The sequence below is a fragment of the Thamnophis sirtalis genome, unplaced genomic scaffold (genome assembly GCF_051295495.1).
Source record: "Thamnophis sirtalis isolate CommonGarterSnake01/CBP01778 unplaced genomic scaffold, rThaSir2_p1.2 scaffold_4, whole genome shotgun sequence".
In the NCBI taxonomy this organism is placed as follows: Eukaryota; Metazoa; Chordata; class Lepidosauria; order Squamata; family Natricidae; genus Thamnophis; species Thamnophis sirtalis.
The window spans coordinates 77,404,627-77,423,035 of NW_028261384.1; the positions used below are offsets into that span (position 1 = coordinate 77,404,627).

Here is an 18,409-nt window from a genome sequence, read left to right on the forward strand (position 1 = left end):
TCTTTGTCTTTAAAACAAGAACCAATTTATCTCACAATAAGTTTAAAGATTAATATAACAATTACATATGTTGCTTAATAAAGGAATTTACCTAATGCCATCCTAAGAGGACTCTGGATTATTTGTGAAATATCTTAGTATCATAAAATAAATGATAAATAAAATTTTACTCCACCAGGTGACTAAAACAGAATTTCACATGTGTGAATTTGTAGTTTCATTCATTCATTCATTCATTCATTCATTCATTCATTCATTCATTCATTCATTCATTGTTTTGACTCTGATCTACTGATATTGCTAAAAGAGCTATACATACTCCAACAATTATTTGGGGAACGTGTTTTTCTTTTAAAAATTGGATGAGTGTGAGTGCCTTATCTCTATATTCTCTTCATGAAATAAACAAAGTACACCTGATTGATACTGGCACATAATTACATATTATTATTCCTTTCATTAAGACATGCCAACTGAATTTGATGAAAAGTGGATTTTTAAAAACTGATCATAAAAACCTGGAGGCACTTTGGACTCCCCAAAAACTCTCACACAAACTATTGAAACCCTAACCTCTTGAAAATCTTTTCAGATTTAAAATTTTGTCTTCATGAAAGCCAAATATTGAATAAGAGTAAAATCCTTAAGTATATTTTCATATATGGCAGCTTATGGAAGTTAGCACAGACCTTTCCAGGAAATACTCAATGAAACATTTATTTTTTGGAAAGGTCCATGTTGATTTGCGTAAGCTGTTGTGTTGAAAATGTTCTTAAGGAGTTTACTCTTATTCAATATTTGGCCATCATGAAGACAAAATTTTAAATCTGAAAAGATTTTCAAGAGATGTCTACATAGTGTATGTCCCAAATATTTCCCCCTCCCATAACATCCCCTCCATAGTGATCAAGAGAGACAATAATTTACAAGAGTTGACAACATATTTCTGAATCATTTTCAAAGTAAGCATAGCTATACAATAAAACAAGGATAAGAAACTGGCTTCCAAAACAGAGAAGGCACAAATCCTTACGACATTCCATAGAAATAATTTCATCAAACTTGCAAATAAATTCCTAGCTTTTAATTTTTTTTTACTCTTTAAACTTTTGAGATTGGTAAATATGCATGTACAGCTGTGTGAAAAAATCCGGCACAATTTCAGTTTTAAGCTGTATTTACATGTTTAATCAACTTTTCACTCATAGAAACCATGCAAAATTAGTACTTGGATGGAAATTTCTGTGGTCAGATTGAGTTGCATAATTTTTATTAATATAACCAAATTTTTTAAAGGTTTTGAGTGAGTTTATGTGCTAAAATAAACACACTTGAATTTTCGAGAACGTTAGGCTCTAAAGTAGCCAATCAGCAGCGAGCTTTGGCTGACCAATCAAAATGCACATAGGCTAAATCTATGAGCCAATCAATGTTGTCATACACTCTGACTATAAATAGGCATGAAAAGCATCGAGAAATTAAATTTAGCTCTGGCTGTGGGCAAGGATGATGGCCTTTGCTTTCACCAGTACTGAGCAGCGGCATTGCATCATTGTGCTTCATGAAGAGGGTTACTCCTGTACAGAAATAGCCAAGAGAGTGAAATGTCATCGCACCACAGTGAGCAGAGTTGTGGTTGAAAAATATCAAATAACTGGTTCAGTTGATGATAGGCTTGTTCTGGAAGACCAAGAAAGTTGACAAAATGGCAAGATCGGGTTCTGCAACATGTTTTGATGGCTGACAGGAAACTCACCTCACCTCAGATTACAAGAATTTGGGGTGAAACATGCAATGTAAAAGTGTGCACAAGCACAGTGCGTGGCAGTCTGCTTGCAAGAGGACTCAAAAGCTTCAGGGCTTGAAGTAAACCTTTACTCACAGATGCTCACTGCTCTCGTCGATGTTCATGGGCCAAGAAGTATGCCAAGTGGACAAACAAACAGTGGGCTAAGGTCATCTTCAGTGACAAGAGCAATTTCTACTTGACTGGGAATCAGTGCAATAAGTATGTCAGAAGATTTCCAGCTGAAGAATTTTAGCCGTACTGCCTGAATTTATCTGTGAAGCATCCATTGCATGTGATGATCTGGGGCTGTATCACTGCTTCTGGTATTGGTTGGATACAAATCGTACAGGGAATCATGAATTCCAAGCAGTATGTTGAAGTGCTGGAAAAGACCATGCTTCCTTCAGCTCTGCAACTTGTAGGGAAGGACTTTTACTTTCAGGATAACAACGGTCCTTGTCATCGAGCCAAGTATTTCCAGCAGTGGATGAAGAAGCATGGTGTTCGATTCCTGGATTGGCCAGCTCCAAGCCCGGATTTACACCCAATTGAGGGCCAAGATTGGCTATGAAATAAGCAAGAAGCATCTGAAAACCAAGCAGGAGATGATTGAATCCATTATTGTAGCCTGGCACCACATTGTTACCAAAGATCATGTGCAAAGGCTTACACAGTCTATGCCAAAGCGATGCTGCCTGGTGATAAACAATAAGGGCTGGCCAATTTCATATTGGTGACCTTATTTGGTTATCTAAACGGTCCTTTTCAGGGACACAAACAATAAAAATGTTAACAAAACACTAGCATCGGCCTTAGTAATTGCAACACATATGCCACTGGATATGTATCAGTTAATTTGTTTTTATAGTCATTGTAAACATGTATTGTAAGCATACAAGAAAATTCACAATCCCCATCCAAATAGCACCAAATTGCAAAAATTGCTTTTTACTTAAAAATCACCAGTATTTATTTAAATATAACTATATTTGCATAGCAGCATAAAATATCATAAAATCAATGGCCTATCCAAAAAATGTCATAAACTGTAAACCGTAAAGTGTGCAGGACTTTTTCACACAGCTGTATTAGTTATACAAATTGCAATTGTTGACATCCTAAGAAACTGTGGAAGTTGGGACAGGATAGATAATGGTATCCTGGCAGAGTTCCAAGAAAAATAATAATTCCAAACTAGAAGTGGTATTCAGCCAGTTCTGGAAATCAGTAAAAGAAATTTTGAGTAGTTTGGAGAACTGGCAAATAGACTGTCTCCCCTCCCCCCCTGCTGTCTCCCAGCTGATCTTCTTTTGTTGCCCTGAACAGAGCTGGAAAGCAGGTTAGTGAGGTGAGGAGGAAATGAAGATTTTGCAGTATCCTTCCTCTGCCACGCTCACAAAACCACACCCACAAAGCCATGCAATGCCCACCAAGCCATGCCCACAGAACCAGTAGTAAAAAAATTTGAATCCCACCACTGTTCCAAACCTATTTATATTTTATAAGAAATAGCTCATTAACTTCAGCAAGGGAATTTCATACCTTTCCCCCTACCCTTACCCCATTGCAAATTATTCTCTTTACAGTCATCTTGTGGTCATCCAGGTTTTGCAGCTATTTCAGACTACTCAATAATTGTTTTGCATTTTTTTTTTAGAAAAATAAAGCATGTTGAACTGAACTGAATACTTTATTTGACCAAGTGTGCCAAATAAAACACACGAAGAATTTGTATCTGGTGCAAATGCTCTCAGTGCATGTGGAAAGCAACAGAACAATGATAATCATCACCATAATAATACCAATAAGAGGATGGAGTAAGAAGAATAAATAATAATGCTACAGCCATACTACATGGATAAATTGCACATAGGCACTGTGAGAATTAAGTGTTCAGCACAGTGATGACCTGAGGAACAATTGTCTTTTCCTGGTTGCTTTGGCCTGCAATGCCCTGAAGTACTGTCCAGAGGGGAGGAATTAAAACAGTTTATATCCAGCTGTGAGGGGTCCATAGTTTAAAGTTGTGACTAAGATTAATTGTTGTTTTTATTTTTGTACCCCCTTCCCTTTCTTATTGTTAGCCGCCCTGAGTCTCTCGGGAGTAGGGCGGCATACAAGCCAAATAAACCTAACCTAACCTACCAGGCTAGAAACTGGAGAAATGAGTACTAGTCTTGCCTGAGGCAGAAAACCAGCTAGGTGACATTGAGCCAGTCACCTTCTCTCAGCCCTATAAAGAAGACATAAATCATTAAAAAAAACCTTGTCAGAGAAAATTGAATGGACTTCTCCAGGCATTCTTTGAAAATCAGATATAATTACAGAAGAAAAAACATTAGAACATGTTCACATTACTTTTTATAAAACAAAACAAAATGCTATTAGTGCCATTAATGTTCATAATTAATCCATCCACTTGCTATTCTATGTGATTTTTTTTGTTGACATTATTAGACCAAAATGAGCATGTGTTACCCTGGGCAAAATTTTCAAAGGGACCCTGCTTGCATGAAGTGTCACTGCTTCTAAACTAATGTTGTATCTTCCAGAATATTCAGTCCACCACAGACCAGGCACATACCATAGATCCCTTCAAATACTCTAAATATCCCAAATATTGCACATGATCTTAGATCAAAGGCTCATAAGATTAGACTAAAAGAAAATATAAGTGCCTTTCTTAATAGAATAGATTAATAGATCTGTAGTTTTATAAAGTACAGAAAACGTGATATGTTTATATTGTTAAATTTTATTTTTGTGTTGGTAAATTTTGTCCAGTATCTATCCATTTTATATCTCATTATATTTTAATACATACAATTATTCATCAGCTTATTCTTGTCATCCTGTTGTCTTTGACTGCGTAAACTTTCAGCAGTTAGTACATACATCCACAATATAGATTGTTTAATGTACATTTTATAAACTAAAGTAAGTCTGAAAATGTTATCAAAAGCAGAACAATTTCAAAATATTGATCAAATTGCTTGAAAAAATCTTCTTTGTCTTCTCCATCCTCTACACATGTAAATACTTTCAATACTTTCATGGTATTTATGTACTAGAACAGGGTTTCCCAATCTTGCAAGCTTTAAGACCTGTAGACTTCAACTTCCAGAATTTCCCAATCAGCCACATTGGGTAATCCTGTTCTACAAAATCACCAAGAACACTGAATTAGTGAACACTGATTAGTGCCCTTAATTAAGAATGTGCACATCAGGTTTCTCAAATTTTTCTGTACTTTGCATATCCATGACTGACTGTGAAAGCTCTCTGAATATTGTTTTTTGTGGTTCCAAATAAATTTGAGCCAGTGGGTGAAATTACAAATATGGAAGCTCATGAATAACAATAACTGACTGTACTTATTTAAGCATTGTCAGACACATTTCAGCAATTCACTAGAGTCAATTTATCATTAACTTTAATTAGAATCCATTTTAATTTATCTTTAAAAGTATGAAATTCAATGATGAAAAAATAAGATTCTATATTTAGGCAAGAAAAATCAAATACACATATATAGAGTAGGTGGTACCTGGCTCAAAAATACTAACTGTGAGAGGAATCTAGGAGTCCCAGTGGACAGCCAATTAAATATGAGCCAGCAGTATGCTTCAGCTGCCAAAAAAAGCCAATGCAGTTCTAGGCTACAATAACAGAGGGATAGAATTAAGATCACATTGTTCATACCATTTTATAATACCTTGCTAAGCCCTCACTTGGAATTTGCATTCAGTTTTGATCACCATGATATGGAAAACATGTTGAGATTCTAGAAAGAATGCACAGAAGAGCAAGATGAACGGACTGGAAGCTAAAATATATGAAAAACAGTTATGGGAATTGGGTATATCTTCTTTAAGGAAAAGAAGTAGGAAAAGAGTGAATCTGAAATGTAGAAGCCCTAGTACCAGGGTTATTAGAATTATAGAATTGTCTACAATACTATATGAGATTCTAATCAGTCTCATTCTTATTTAAACTGCTTAAAATCTAATGGAGTATTGTAGGATTGAGGTAACCATGCAAGGTTGAAAAGCTTTCAGAACTAAGTATGACTTTAATCCTCAGAATATCTAAAAATTATATTGAAAAAAATATTTTTGCAGGTACATAATTGAGCATTTGATTTTTTTAATGGAATCCTTGCATAGAAACACTGAAAATATGAAAACTTAAACACAAAGTGCTAAAATTAATCTTTTATTTCAGGCAGCTGTATTTTAAAATAATAGATTTTATTAAATGCTAACTGAAATGCAAAATGATCCCATGAAAGCCATACATTCTTCTATTATGTCAGAAATAAATATGTTATTGACTGTTCTTAGTTCATACTACATTAACTCTGATAAGAATGTTTTCATATTAAATGAAATGGTTCTCAAGGAGACGTATTTTCTCATATGAGCAAGCATAGTTTATGACATGGATGATCTATATGAAGTCTTAGTCCATTTTTTCAGTGTGCAATATTCAGCATAGAAAGAACAAAATCATGCATTTTTTTTTGTAAATCTACAGAGATGAAGGGCAGTAATGACATGAATATTGATAATTATCGGATTTCAGACCAAGTGATAAAATAACTTGTCTTTTTAGAAAATTGTTCCAGATCTACATAATTAAGTAAAGCTGTAATTCTATTACAAGTGTGCAAAATCCTAAATTCAGTTTTTGGAAACATGCATTTAATATATTATATATCCATACTTCAAGGTCATTTTTATGTATAATAGGTTCCTCAGCATTGGTGCATCTTGTACTGAGTTACTTCAGTCAAACATATTAAGTTTAAAACCATCCATCTTCTTCACAGATGGATTCTGAGTGGTATACTAATAAAATATTAAAATATAAAAACTGTATATAAAATTTAAATAAAAGGCAAAGATAGTTAAAATTCAACATTAAGAGTTAATTAAAAGTTGGGGGAGAATGCCTTCATAGTGTTAAGTAGCTCCACAGCTAAGGCTCCTCCTGAGCCCCAAGCCAGATATTTAGACATTTCTAATCTCCAGGGATACGGTGACTCAGTGGCTAAGATGCTAAGCTTGTTGATCAGAAAGGTCGGTGGTTCGAATCCCTAGCACCACGTAACAAAGTGAGCTCCCATTATTTATTCCAGCTTCTGCCAATCTAGCAGTTCGAAAGCATGTAAAAAATGCAAGTAGAAAAATAGGAACCACCTTTGGTGGGAAGGTAACAGCGTTCCATGTGCCTTCGGTGTTTAGTCATGCCGGCCACATGACCATGGAGATGTCCTTGGGTAGCGCTGACTCTTTGGCTTTGAAACAGAGATGAGCACCGACCCCTAGAGTCAGAAATGACTAGCACATATGTGCGAAGGGAACCTTTACCTTTAACCCTAATCCAAAAAATAATTGAAAATATTCTTCCCACTGAGATGTAAAATTTACTTTTAAAATATTTTTAAAGTGTGCATGCACACTTTTTGAATGGTATAAATTTATCATGTCATACCAAACCAAATTGAGTTAGTATATCATCAACAAAAGAGTATCCATTCTTATACTGTGTTCTCATTTAGCTTTTTTTTACTGCTTTTTGACTTTAAAAAATCCAGAATGATTACCAAGCATATTGCAGTCAATGGAATATGATAGACATGCTATGTTTACCTTAGTGGATCATCAAGACCTAAGCTAATCATGTTATGTATAATCATGAAACCATACTCTGAAGTATGTTTTATCTCACATACTTCAGAGGGGAATAAAAGTCAAAGTTACCTAGAATAACAGGGAGAAACAAATATTGTCAGTCAACAGGACTGACTAAGGCTAATTTACGATCAGCTTATCAGGTACTTAGGAGCCAAGGACTTGGTAGCATCAACACCCCAATCAACAAATAAAAAGCCATAAACAATCAGGCACCACATAAATACTATGCATAGAATAGCCCACAGCAAACATTCTGAAGATGGCGTGAGTCTGAAATCCTCTTGTCCCGGTGACCTACCTAGATTGGATCCTGCCTGTTGTTTCTACATTTCTTCTACTGATTCACTTGCAGCAGTCAACAAATAAATAATATTGTGCTTTCTCTCTTTTCTCTCTCTCTCTCTTATTTGCTGTCTCTTTATATGTTACTGCCTCCAAAACAGGTTTTATGATTTAACTAATTAATTGCTCATTAATTCCCATTTTATTAGTCCTTAATTTCATGAAGATATTCATTTAAAATTGATTTTCTCATTTAGAATTTATATAGAAAGAAAAGGATAACCCTTCTTAACTTCTCATTTCTATCTGTGATGCAATCTTTCTCAATTAACTCAATTCAAGCATTATGTTAAATCAAAATGTTCTGAATCATATTTAATCAACTCACTTTTTTAGGGTTGCCTAACACATTTTGGGTTTGAGAGACTAAGGGGAAGGCCGTGGATTCATCTTCTGTGAATCCAAATATTGTAATTTGTAATCCTTAGTTTATGGTTTAGTATGAACCCAGCCAATATGATATAGGAAAAGAGATGATGGCTTAGTATAATATGTGAGATCTGCATTTTGGAGGGCTACATTTCTCAGAATACCCAGAAGAAATCCTTGCCTTAATAAACATTAAGGTTACAGCATGTATTCTCATGTTGCCATTTAAGTGGTAAAGATAAACCATGTAGCAGATTAGATTTTGAAACTGAACAGCCAATTAAGGCAGCTGTTAAATATATGTTTGACATCACTGGCAAACTCTGAAAATATTGTTAAGTATTTTCATGTTAAGTCCTTAAAACACTTTCACTGTCAGGCTTATAACAAACTTGCTTGCAAACAATTACAGAGTAGGTGAGATGAAAATGTTTGGCATACATATAAATCCTTTCGATTCTCATCACCCTATGCAACTGGTTGTAATTTAGAACTTGATATGCTTAATATAAAGATCTGAAAAGGATTCTGTGTCCATTTTCTGTTTTTTTTATTCCCTAGAAATATGTTTAATAAATTACCTTTTAGATATTGATAAATTCACAAATTTGGATCCAGCCATTCTAAATAACTATCGTCCAGTCTCCAACCTCCCCTTTGTTGGGAAGGTTGTCGAGAAAGTGGTGGCCTCTCAGCTCCGACGGTCCTTGGATGAAACCGATTATCTAGACTCCTTCCAGTCTGGATTCAGGCCTGGCTACAGCATGGAAACTGCTTTGGTCGCACTGACCAATGATCTCTGGAGAGCCAGGGACAGGGGTCATGCCTCTGTCCTAGTGCTTCTTGACCTCTCAGCGGCCTTTGATACCATCGACCATGGTATCCTTCTGCGACGGTTGCAGGAGGTGGGGTTGGGAGGCACTGTTCTTCGGTGGTTCTCCTCCTACCTCTCGGACAGGTCGCAGTCGGTGTTGGTTGGAGGGCAGAGGTCGACCCCTAGGCCCCTTAAGTATGGGGTGCCGCAGGGCTTGGTCCTGTCCCCCCTCCTGTTTAACATCTACATGAAGCCACTGGGTGAGATCATTCGGCGGCATGGGATAAAATACCATCAGTATGCAGACGATACACAGTTGTATCTGTCCACCCCGTGCCAACTCAGTGAAGCGGTTGATGTGATGTGTCAGTGCCTGGAGGCTGTTAGGGTCTGGATGGGGGTAAACAAGCTTGCACTCAATCCTGACAAGACAGATGCTTTGGCTTGTTCTGCTGCTCACCATAAGTGCAAGTCTCACTTTCTGATAAGTTTTAGAAATTGCTTACCAACCATCTTAAAACTATTAGAGACTTTCAAAATGACCGGTTTGAAAATTGTGTGAGTTTAACTTCAACTCTGAGTAAAATAAAAATTAATTAAATCTTAAACACTTAATTTGAAATAAACAGCAAAAACCTACATGAGATTTTAATTTAAGAAAGTTATAAATGGACTAAGAGTTTGGTTAAATTTTGAATATTGATTTTTACGATAAGATTTTAAAATTAAATATAAAAAATAAATAGGTTCATTTGAGAACCAGAGTTGTTTTTGCTATCTTGTTCGTAACCAAGGTAAAATACTTTTTAATTAAAAATTTTATGTGGTCTCATAAAATAGAATAACATGTCTAGCCACTCTACCATGAAGCCTAGATTGGTGGAGGACTGCAGTGATAATTGTCCTTCTGGAACTCTGTCCCATCTCTATACAGATTTCTGGAGCTCAGTCAGAGTGACCATCAGATTCTTGGTCACTTCTCCCCTGATTGCTCGGTTTGCCCAGGCAACCAGCTCTTGGAACAGTCTTTGTTGTGCCAAACGTCTTCCATTTGAGAATTATGGGGGACACAAAACTCTTAGGAACCTTCAGTGCAGCAGATTTTTTACTGTAGCCTTCCTCAGATCTGTCCCTTGCAAAAAATCCTTTCTCTCAGCAGGCAGTTTCTTTGACATTATGCTTTTGCTCTGCTGTATTATACATTGTCAGCTGTGAGGCCCTCTATAGAAAGAAATGTGCCTTTCTGAATCATGTTCAAACCATTTAATTTACCATAGGTTAATGCTAATCAAGGTGTAGAAACATATTAGCAACAAGAGAAAGGGGGAAGCATCTGACCTAAATAGCAACAGGTCTGACCACTTATGCCAATATAATATTTCAATTTTTTATTTTTAATAAATTTAATGAATTTACAGGCACTTATAAATTTCTGTTTTTACTTTGCATTGTGGGGTACTGAATGTAGTTTAATGTAGAATCAGGCTGCAGCATAACAAAATTGTCAAAAAGTGAAAGGGGGCTTAATGCACTGTATAATGATGATTACTTAACTATGGATGCAAAGAATGTGCAATATTGCTCTTGCTGCTTCACTAATAACAAAGTATCAATTAGATTACAAGGATTTGAGTACAGTATATTTAAAATATATTGGTTTTTTAGTGACTACATTCTTTGGTTGAAGCAGAGTATCTAATCATGTTTGATCAATGCATTTTTTTTCAAGAAGGGCTAAGTTATTCATGAGATAAAATAAAAGCATTCTTGTTTCATACCACGAAACTCTGCTGCATTTAATTTTCCATTCCTTGTCTTTACAGATGGCAATCCATATACCTGGTGGATCGGGCGTGCCAATGAAAAGCAGTATTACTGGGGTGGCTCTGGACCAGGCATTCAGAAATGTGCCTGTGGCATTGAACGTAACTGTACTGATTCAAAGTACAATTGCAATTGTGATGCTGATTCGAAACAAGAGTAAGTGGGATATTATATTTTGTTTATAATTTAAATGCTTTAAACAATGGTGACATTCAAGCTTACTGTATAAATAAAACAACCAGATCAAACCAAACAATAGTGGCATTCAAGTTTACTATACAAATAAAACAACCAGAACCTAATGCTAGATTCAATGCAACCAATAAGAACATTAAAAATTAATTTCACCTGGTGATTTTTTGACCATAGTTTAGGCGGCTGCAAGATAACTAGAGGAAGAATCTCCTACTAATTAAAATAAATAAGTTGAATTGTTTTTCTGGAAGTTCATGATCTGGAATATTAAAATAAGCAATCAGTATTCTTTTAGCCTATTTACATAGTAATTATTTTGGAAGATACTATATGTTTTATTGTATTGATCTGTGTAAATATCTTATATCTCCTGGAGTTCCCATTTTGTTTTCCTTTTCAGTTAGGAAAATGTATTTAAATTTTTTTAAAAAATTATTTTAATACTGAAAATCTAAGAAGAAACAATTTAAGGTGGAACAGAACTCTGAAATAAGAACAGTATAATTAACTGTAACTTTGGAAATGAACATTCTGGAAAGTTGGGAATATGCATAAATCATTAAAATTGTCTAAATGTAATTCTTAACTCAAAGAAGCAGGAACTAAAGGAAGAAGGGAAGGAAGAAGGGGGCAGGGAAAATGAAGGGATAGAAACAGTGGAAAATAAAAAGCAGACAAAAAACTTCACTGAGTTCGATAGTGGTATAGGGAAAATTGAAAAGGGGGGATGTGTCCCAACAAAAGGAAATAAAAAGCAGACAAAATATGTTTCGGAGGGTGACAGTGGCATAGGGAAAACCAAAGAAGGGGGTTACCCCCAACAAATATAAAAGATTTATTTGGGTTTGGGGAAAATTGAAGAGTGTGGATGTGTCAAAACAAAGAAAAGGGAGAAGACAGGAATAGAGAAGTGGGATAAAAGACTTACTAGGAAAAAACCAGATGATTAGAAATTGTTATATGGGGAAATATAAAGCTGAGATATGTGGTTTACTCCTATACATGATAATAAAACTGAGTTGCTAACTGATTGAATATGATAATGGAAAGATAATTAAATAAAGGTTAAAATATATGGAATATGGACAAATATGAAACTGTAATGGGGAGAATGTAAAGCAGAGATATGTGATTCACTTTTATACATGATAATTAAACTGAGTTGCTAATTAATTGAATATGACAATGGAAAGACAATTAAGCATGGGTTAAAATATACAAAACATGGACATATATAGAACGTCTAAGATGATGAACAAAGTGAGATGTGTACTGCTTGTTATTCTATATAGTAGATTAAGGAAATTATAATGAACATTGAACAGTAAGGATTGTTATTTAAAGACAATTAAGGGTAACTTAAGCAAAGATATGGAAAAATGGAGAGGGAACATGAAATATACTTACAATGGGAAATTATTGAGATTTAAAGACAGAATCACAAATGTGGGCAGTGTAAGGATGCATAATTATATAGATATAATGATGAGAACAGCTGGGAATTGTAACCAGGTCTACATCTTGGCCAAAAATAGGCTGGGGTGGAAGGGGGGGTTAAAAACACAATTACTATATATGTACTTTTTTTCTCTCTTTTAAAAAAAGAAGGAAGATATGTGTTAAAATTAAATATGTATATTAAAAAGGAATTATAAATACCATCAACATAAAATGGAGCTAGCTCAGAAGCTGAAATACACCAAGTAAATGAGATGTAGAGTGTGAAGTTGAGGAGAGAGGTAAGGGAAGAAGAGAGGGATAGGAGAGAGGGCAGGAGGGAAGAGTAGGAGAGAAAGAAGGAGTAGAAAGGGGAGAGAGGAGAAGGAGAGAGGAAGGGGAAGTAGAGAAGAGAAGGATGACAGAGGGAAGAAAGGAGGAAGGGAAGAAGAGGAAAGAGGGAGACGAAAGTGATGGATAAGGTACAAATGGAGAGCAGAAGAGCCAATAATTGTTTAATTGTTTTTGGGAGTTGATGGTAAGATGAATTGATAAATGGAGAACAGCCTTTATTTCCCTGATTCCAAAAGAAGATCAAGATCATACTCAGCCAAAAAACTATAGGCCTATATCACTACTTAATACAGATTATAATTTTTTGCTAAAATACTAGCAAATAGGTTGATGTTAGTTATACAACAAATGATTCACAATGATCAATCTGGTTTCATACATGGGAGACAAATGAAAAGTAATGTAAGACAAATTGTTAATATATTGGAGTATTTGGGGAAGAATAACCAAGTCCCCGCAGTGCTTATATTCTTAGACGCAGAGAAAGCATTTGATCGAGTGAATTGGCAATTTCTAATGAAAATAATACAAAAGATGCAGCTTGGAGAGTATTTTACACAATCTATCAAGGCAATATACCAGAAACAAACAGCACAAATTATAGTTAATGGTAGTCTAACAGAATCCTTTAAAATCAAAAAAGGAACAAGACAGGGGTGTCCCCTATCTCCATTATTGTTTATCTTAACTCTGGAGTTATTGCTGAATAGAACAGTGGTCCCCAACCTTTTTATCGCCGCGGACCAGTCAGCCTTTGATAATTTTACCGTGGCCCGCTGAGCGCGTCGATGACCAGCGCTAGTAGCGTAGCCTTGCGCAGGCGCAGTTCAGTATGGCTAGCGTAGATAGCGTAGCACAAACTGCGCCTACGCAAGGCTACGCTACTAGCACTGTCTACGCTAGCCCTACGTAGCTGCGCAGGCGCTCTTAGGTTTTTTTCAGGAATCGGCCAGCGCTGAAGCACTGAAAAGGAATGAGAAGGGCGGTGCTGGACACAGGGGGGCGGTGGGCCACTGGTGACATCAGAGTGCCACCAGCGGTCCAGTAACACCCCTTGTGCCAGTTAGCCCTAATTTGCATACAGAAAGAAACTATGGCCCCCGGCCGCTGCAGCGATCATGGCCCCCGGCCGCTGCAGCGATCATGGCCCCCGGCCACTGCGCGGCCCGGTGCCAGGTACTCCACGGACCGGCACCGGTCCGCGGACCGGGGGTTGGGGATCACTGGAATAGAATACGTGGGTCAGATGACCTACAGGGAATTAAGATTAGGCATTACGAATACAGAGTACAAGCATTCGCGGATGAGTTGGTTGTAACTTTAACCCAACCAGGGAAATCAGCTATAGGCTTAATGAACATAATTAATCAATATGGTCAAGTATCTGGGTTTAAAATAAATCTAGGGAAAACAAAGATGATAGTTAAAAATATGACTACAAATCAAAAAGAAGAATTAGAAAGAGTAACAGGATGCAAGATAGTAAAAAAGGTTAAATACTTAGGAGTTTATATTACAACCTCAAATGGGAAATTATATGTATAATTATGAACCATTATAGCACAAAATACAGACAGCGATGAATAATTGGAAAAAATTACAATTGTCTTTGCTGGGAAGGATAGCAGCAGTAAAAATGAACGTTTTGCCTATGTTTCTATTTCTTTTTCAAATGATACCAATACTCAAAAAAGATGCAAATTTGGAAGAATGACAGAAAGGTATTAATAACTTTGTCAGGAAAGGGAAGAAACTGAGAATAAAACTTAAAATAATGCAAGACATACATGAAAGAGGAGGTTTGAAAATGCCCAACTTAAAATTATACTATGAAGCAGTAGTTTTATCAACAATTAGCGATTGGGTCAACTTAACAGAGGATAAAATATTGAATATTGAGGGATATGATCTGGTATATGGTTGGCATGCTTATTTAATATATGATAAGAAGGTGGACAAGATTTTTAAAAGCCATATTTTAAGGAATGCTCTACTGCGTGTCTGGAAAAAATATCAATATAAATTAAATGATAAGATACCTATGTAGGCAGTATCCAGACACGCGATAGAGAATATAAGTATAGAACAAAAACAGGATGTAACCACATACAGAGACCCTCTTAACATAGAAAGAGGTGTACCACAGTTAAAGCCTTTGAATGTACTAAAAGAGGAAAGGGTAATTCAAACCTGGTTTCAGTATGGACAGTTACAGGCTAGATGGAAAAAAGACCAGAAAATTGGTATCATGCAAAATGAGGACAATTTGGTAAAACAAATTAGGGACCAGAGTCAAATGCATATAAAAAGGTTGTATAATATATTGATAGAAATTGACTCTGAAACAGAGCTAGTTAAAGACTGTATGATAAAATGGGCACAAAACTTTGAAGAACCAATAATGATGGAAACATGGGAAAAGATTTGGGTAAGAAATGTAAAATTTACGCAAGCCCAAAACTTGAGAGAGAATTTTTATAAGATGTTTTATAGATGGCACTTAGATCCCAAAAAGTTAACTTGTATGTACCTGAATTTACAAGCTAAATGCTGGAGATGTGATTGTGCTGACGCTACGTATTATCATATATGGTGGACTTGTAAAAAAGTTAAAGCATTTTGGATAAAAATATGGTGGATTATTCAAAATATTCTTAAAAAGAGGATAAAGTTCACTCCTCAGTTGTTCTTGTTAGGTATAATTACAGACTGTACAATTATAGAGACTAATTTGATTCTGAACTTAACAAGGCAGCAAAATTGTTGGTGGCGCAGTACTGGAAGAAGGAAGAATTGCCTACTATTCAAGAATGGACGTTAAAAGTAATAAACTTAGCAGAGATGGCCAAAATCTCAGCATACTTGAAGGACCACTCAGATGAGAAATACAAGTTGGAATGGAGGAGATGGATTGACTATATTCAAAACAAATATCGGACTAAGAAATTTCAGTTAGCTTATGAATGAATGAACAAGGAATGTTACAAGTTACCTAAAGTTAGTTTAATAAAAGGGGAGTTAAAGTACAAGAGAAGGTAGGATGCTAACGTTACTTAGCTTATGTTAGTGTATGATTGTTAAATATTTATACCCTGTATTTTGCTCTGGGAGGTTGGAGGGGAGGGTTGCGGGGGAACGGGGTTGAGGGCGAGGGAGGGAAGGGGAAGGGGAAATGTTTGTAAAATCCATTAAAACTCTTTAATAAAAAAATGAATTGATATAAACATTTAATAATATAATGCGATGTTGGCTGTGTAATAGTATACATGTGGTTATATTTCATAACATATAACCACATGTATACTATTACATAGCCAACATCGTATTATATTATTAAATGTTTATATCAATTCATCTTACCATCAACTCCCAAAAACAATTAAACAATTATGGCTCTTCTGCTCTCCATACTTTATGAATTATTATTCATACAATTATGAAATTGTATTCAGGTCTTTTCCCATGTAAGATTGAGATTGTCTTGGCAATGTTGCAGCGAGGCCTCACTCGCCATCTTCAGGCTGGGTTTTGGGCTTAAAGTGTGATAGAAGCTGCTGTCTTTCTATAAATCTTGGTGGGTGGGTGTGGAGTGCTGGCTTTGTTTCAGTAAGTGGAATGATTGATTGTGCGGTTGTATCATGATTGGTAGATTGGTGCTGATTGGTGCTGGCTGTGCGTCTATTGTTGTTTCATGTTCTAACGGCCTGGGTGGTGGGTGTGGCTCATTTGTTGACTAGGGCTGGTTTCCAGATGCCTGGTAGGCAGGAGGTATCACCACGTTTATTCATGTTGTGGGGGTGTTTCTCTATTTCGATAGCTTCCATAATTATTCTCTTGTTGAAGTGTTCTGTTTTGGAGATTAACCTGGTTCCTTTAAAATTAAGTTCATGTCCTGTAGCTTTAAGGTGCTGGAAAAGGGTGGAAGTTTTTTTCTTTTTTTCTTACTGTGTTCTTGTGTTCTGCGATGCGTGAATTTATTCTCCTGTTTGTTTGCCCTATGTATGTTGCAGGGCAGATTTTGCATGGTATTTCATAGACTCCTTTCTAGCTGGATTTTGTCTTTGGGGTTTCTTAAGAAGTTGGCTATTTTTTGGTCAGTGTTGAAGGCTGTCTTGATATTACGTTTGTGGAGAATTTTGCTGATTTTATCTGTGGTGCTTTTGATGTAAGGGAGGAGGGCAATGCCATTGTTCTGTTCTGTGTCTCATTTCTTGCGGGGAGTCTCCCTTTGGATTATGTTGGTAATTGTTTTTCTTTGGAATCCATTGGAGATTAACAAATTTGTGAGAGTGTGTAATTCAGTTTTCAGGTGGTTTGAGATTGTCTTGGCAACGTTTCGGAGAGGTCCCACTTGCCATCTTCAGTCTGGTGTTTTTGGCTTCGTGCTTGTGCAAGTAGGGCGTGGTTAGAGCTATCGTCTTTCTATAAATCTTGGTGGGGATGTGTGTAGTGCTGGCTTTGTTGCTGTAAGTGGGTTGATTGTAGTTGCATCCTGATTGGTAGATGGAGTACAAATAGGAGAATAAATGCATGCATCACAGAACACAAGAACGCAGTCAGAAAAAAAGAAAAAACTTCCTCCCTTTTCCAGCACCTTAATGCAAATGGGCATGAAATTGATTTTGAAGGAACCAAATTAATCTCCAAAACAGAACACTTCAACAAGAAAATAATTATGGAAGTCATCGAAATAGAGAAACACCCCCCACAATACGAATAAACGTGATGATACCTCCCGCCTACCAGACATCTGGAAACCATCCCTAGTCAACAAATGAACCCCATCTAATAGTAAAATATGATGAAAAAGTTGGAGATGTTTATCAAGTGGAAAAAGTAGAGGTTAGAGTCCTAAAAACCGAAGAGAAAAATGATCACAAAGAAATCAAATCTGCTGATATCTACGGTTATTTGTTTGTGTCTGGAAATGGAAAGAGTGGAACACTGAAAGAGGAATTAAATGGAGCGGAACTCTACCCCAGATGGCAAGATACAGAAGAAGAAGAAACAAAGGAATTTATGGATTTAAAGAGATAAATTTTATTAGCAACACCATTGATAACACCACCGACAATTAAAGATAAGCTGATTAAGGAAACAGAAGAAGGGCATCAAAATTACATGAGGGACTTAATAAGCAATGAGTTGCTAAGAGGAGTCCGTACAAATTTGATTAAGGAGATGATTAGAGGACTAATACCACAAATGGCAGAAGACATGAGACTGTTTTGCTACTGAAAAGATACAGGTTGATAGATGGAAGTGCATAATTTAAAACTAGTTAAACTTAATGACATTTAGTGACAATAGATATAGTCAAATAAATAATTGGTAATGATAATAATATATACATATGTATTGTTATGATAAGTAATAATCGGATATGAATATTTGAATGGTACCCATGAAAGGAAGATTAAAAATCTTTTTGGTTATATATAAAGGCTAATAAAAAAAACTAAGTTAAATTTAGTTAAATTTTGATTATAAGGGGGGAAATTGTTATGATACAGGATACAGTCAAATAAAGGAGGGATAATGATACAAAGGAAGACATATATCTATGGGTACAACATAAGGAAACTG

The 18,409-nt window shown here is 35.9% G+C and overlaps 1 protein-coding gene across 1 annotated transcript in view; it reads left to right on the forward strand.

The window, feature by feature from the left end:
• Positions 1-18,409, forward strand: part of CNTNAP2 (contactin associated protein 2) — an 885,336-nt gene that overhangs the window by 669,322 nt on the left and 197,605 nt on the right. Inside the window, exon 14 of the mRNA XM_087714410.1 lies at positions 10,837-10,993. Coding sequence (XP_087570536.1) covers positions 10,837-10,993 — 157 coding nt within the window. The remainder of the gene's footprint in view (positions 1-10,836; positions 10,994-18,409) is intronic.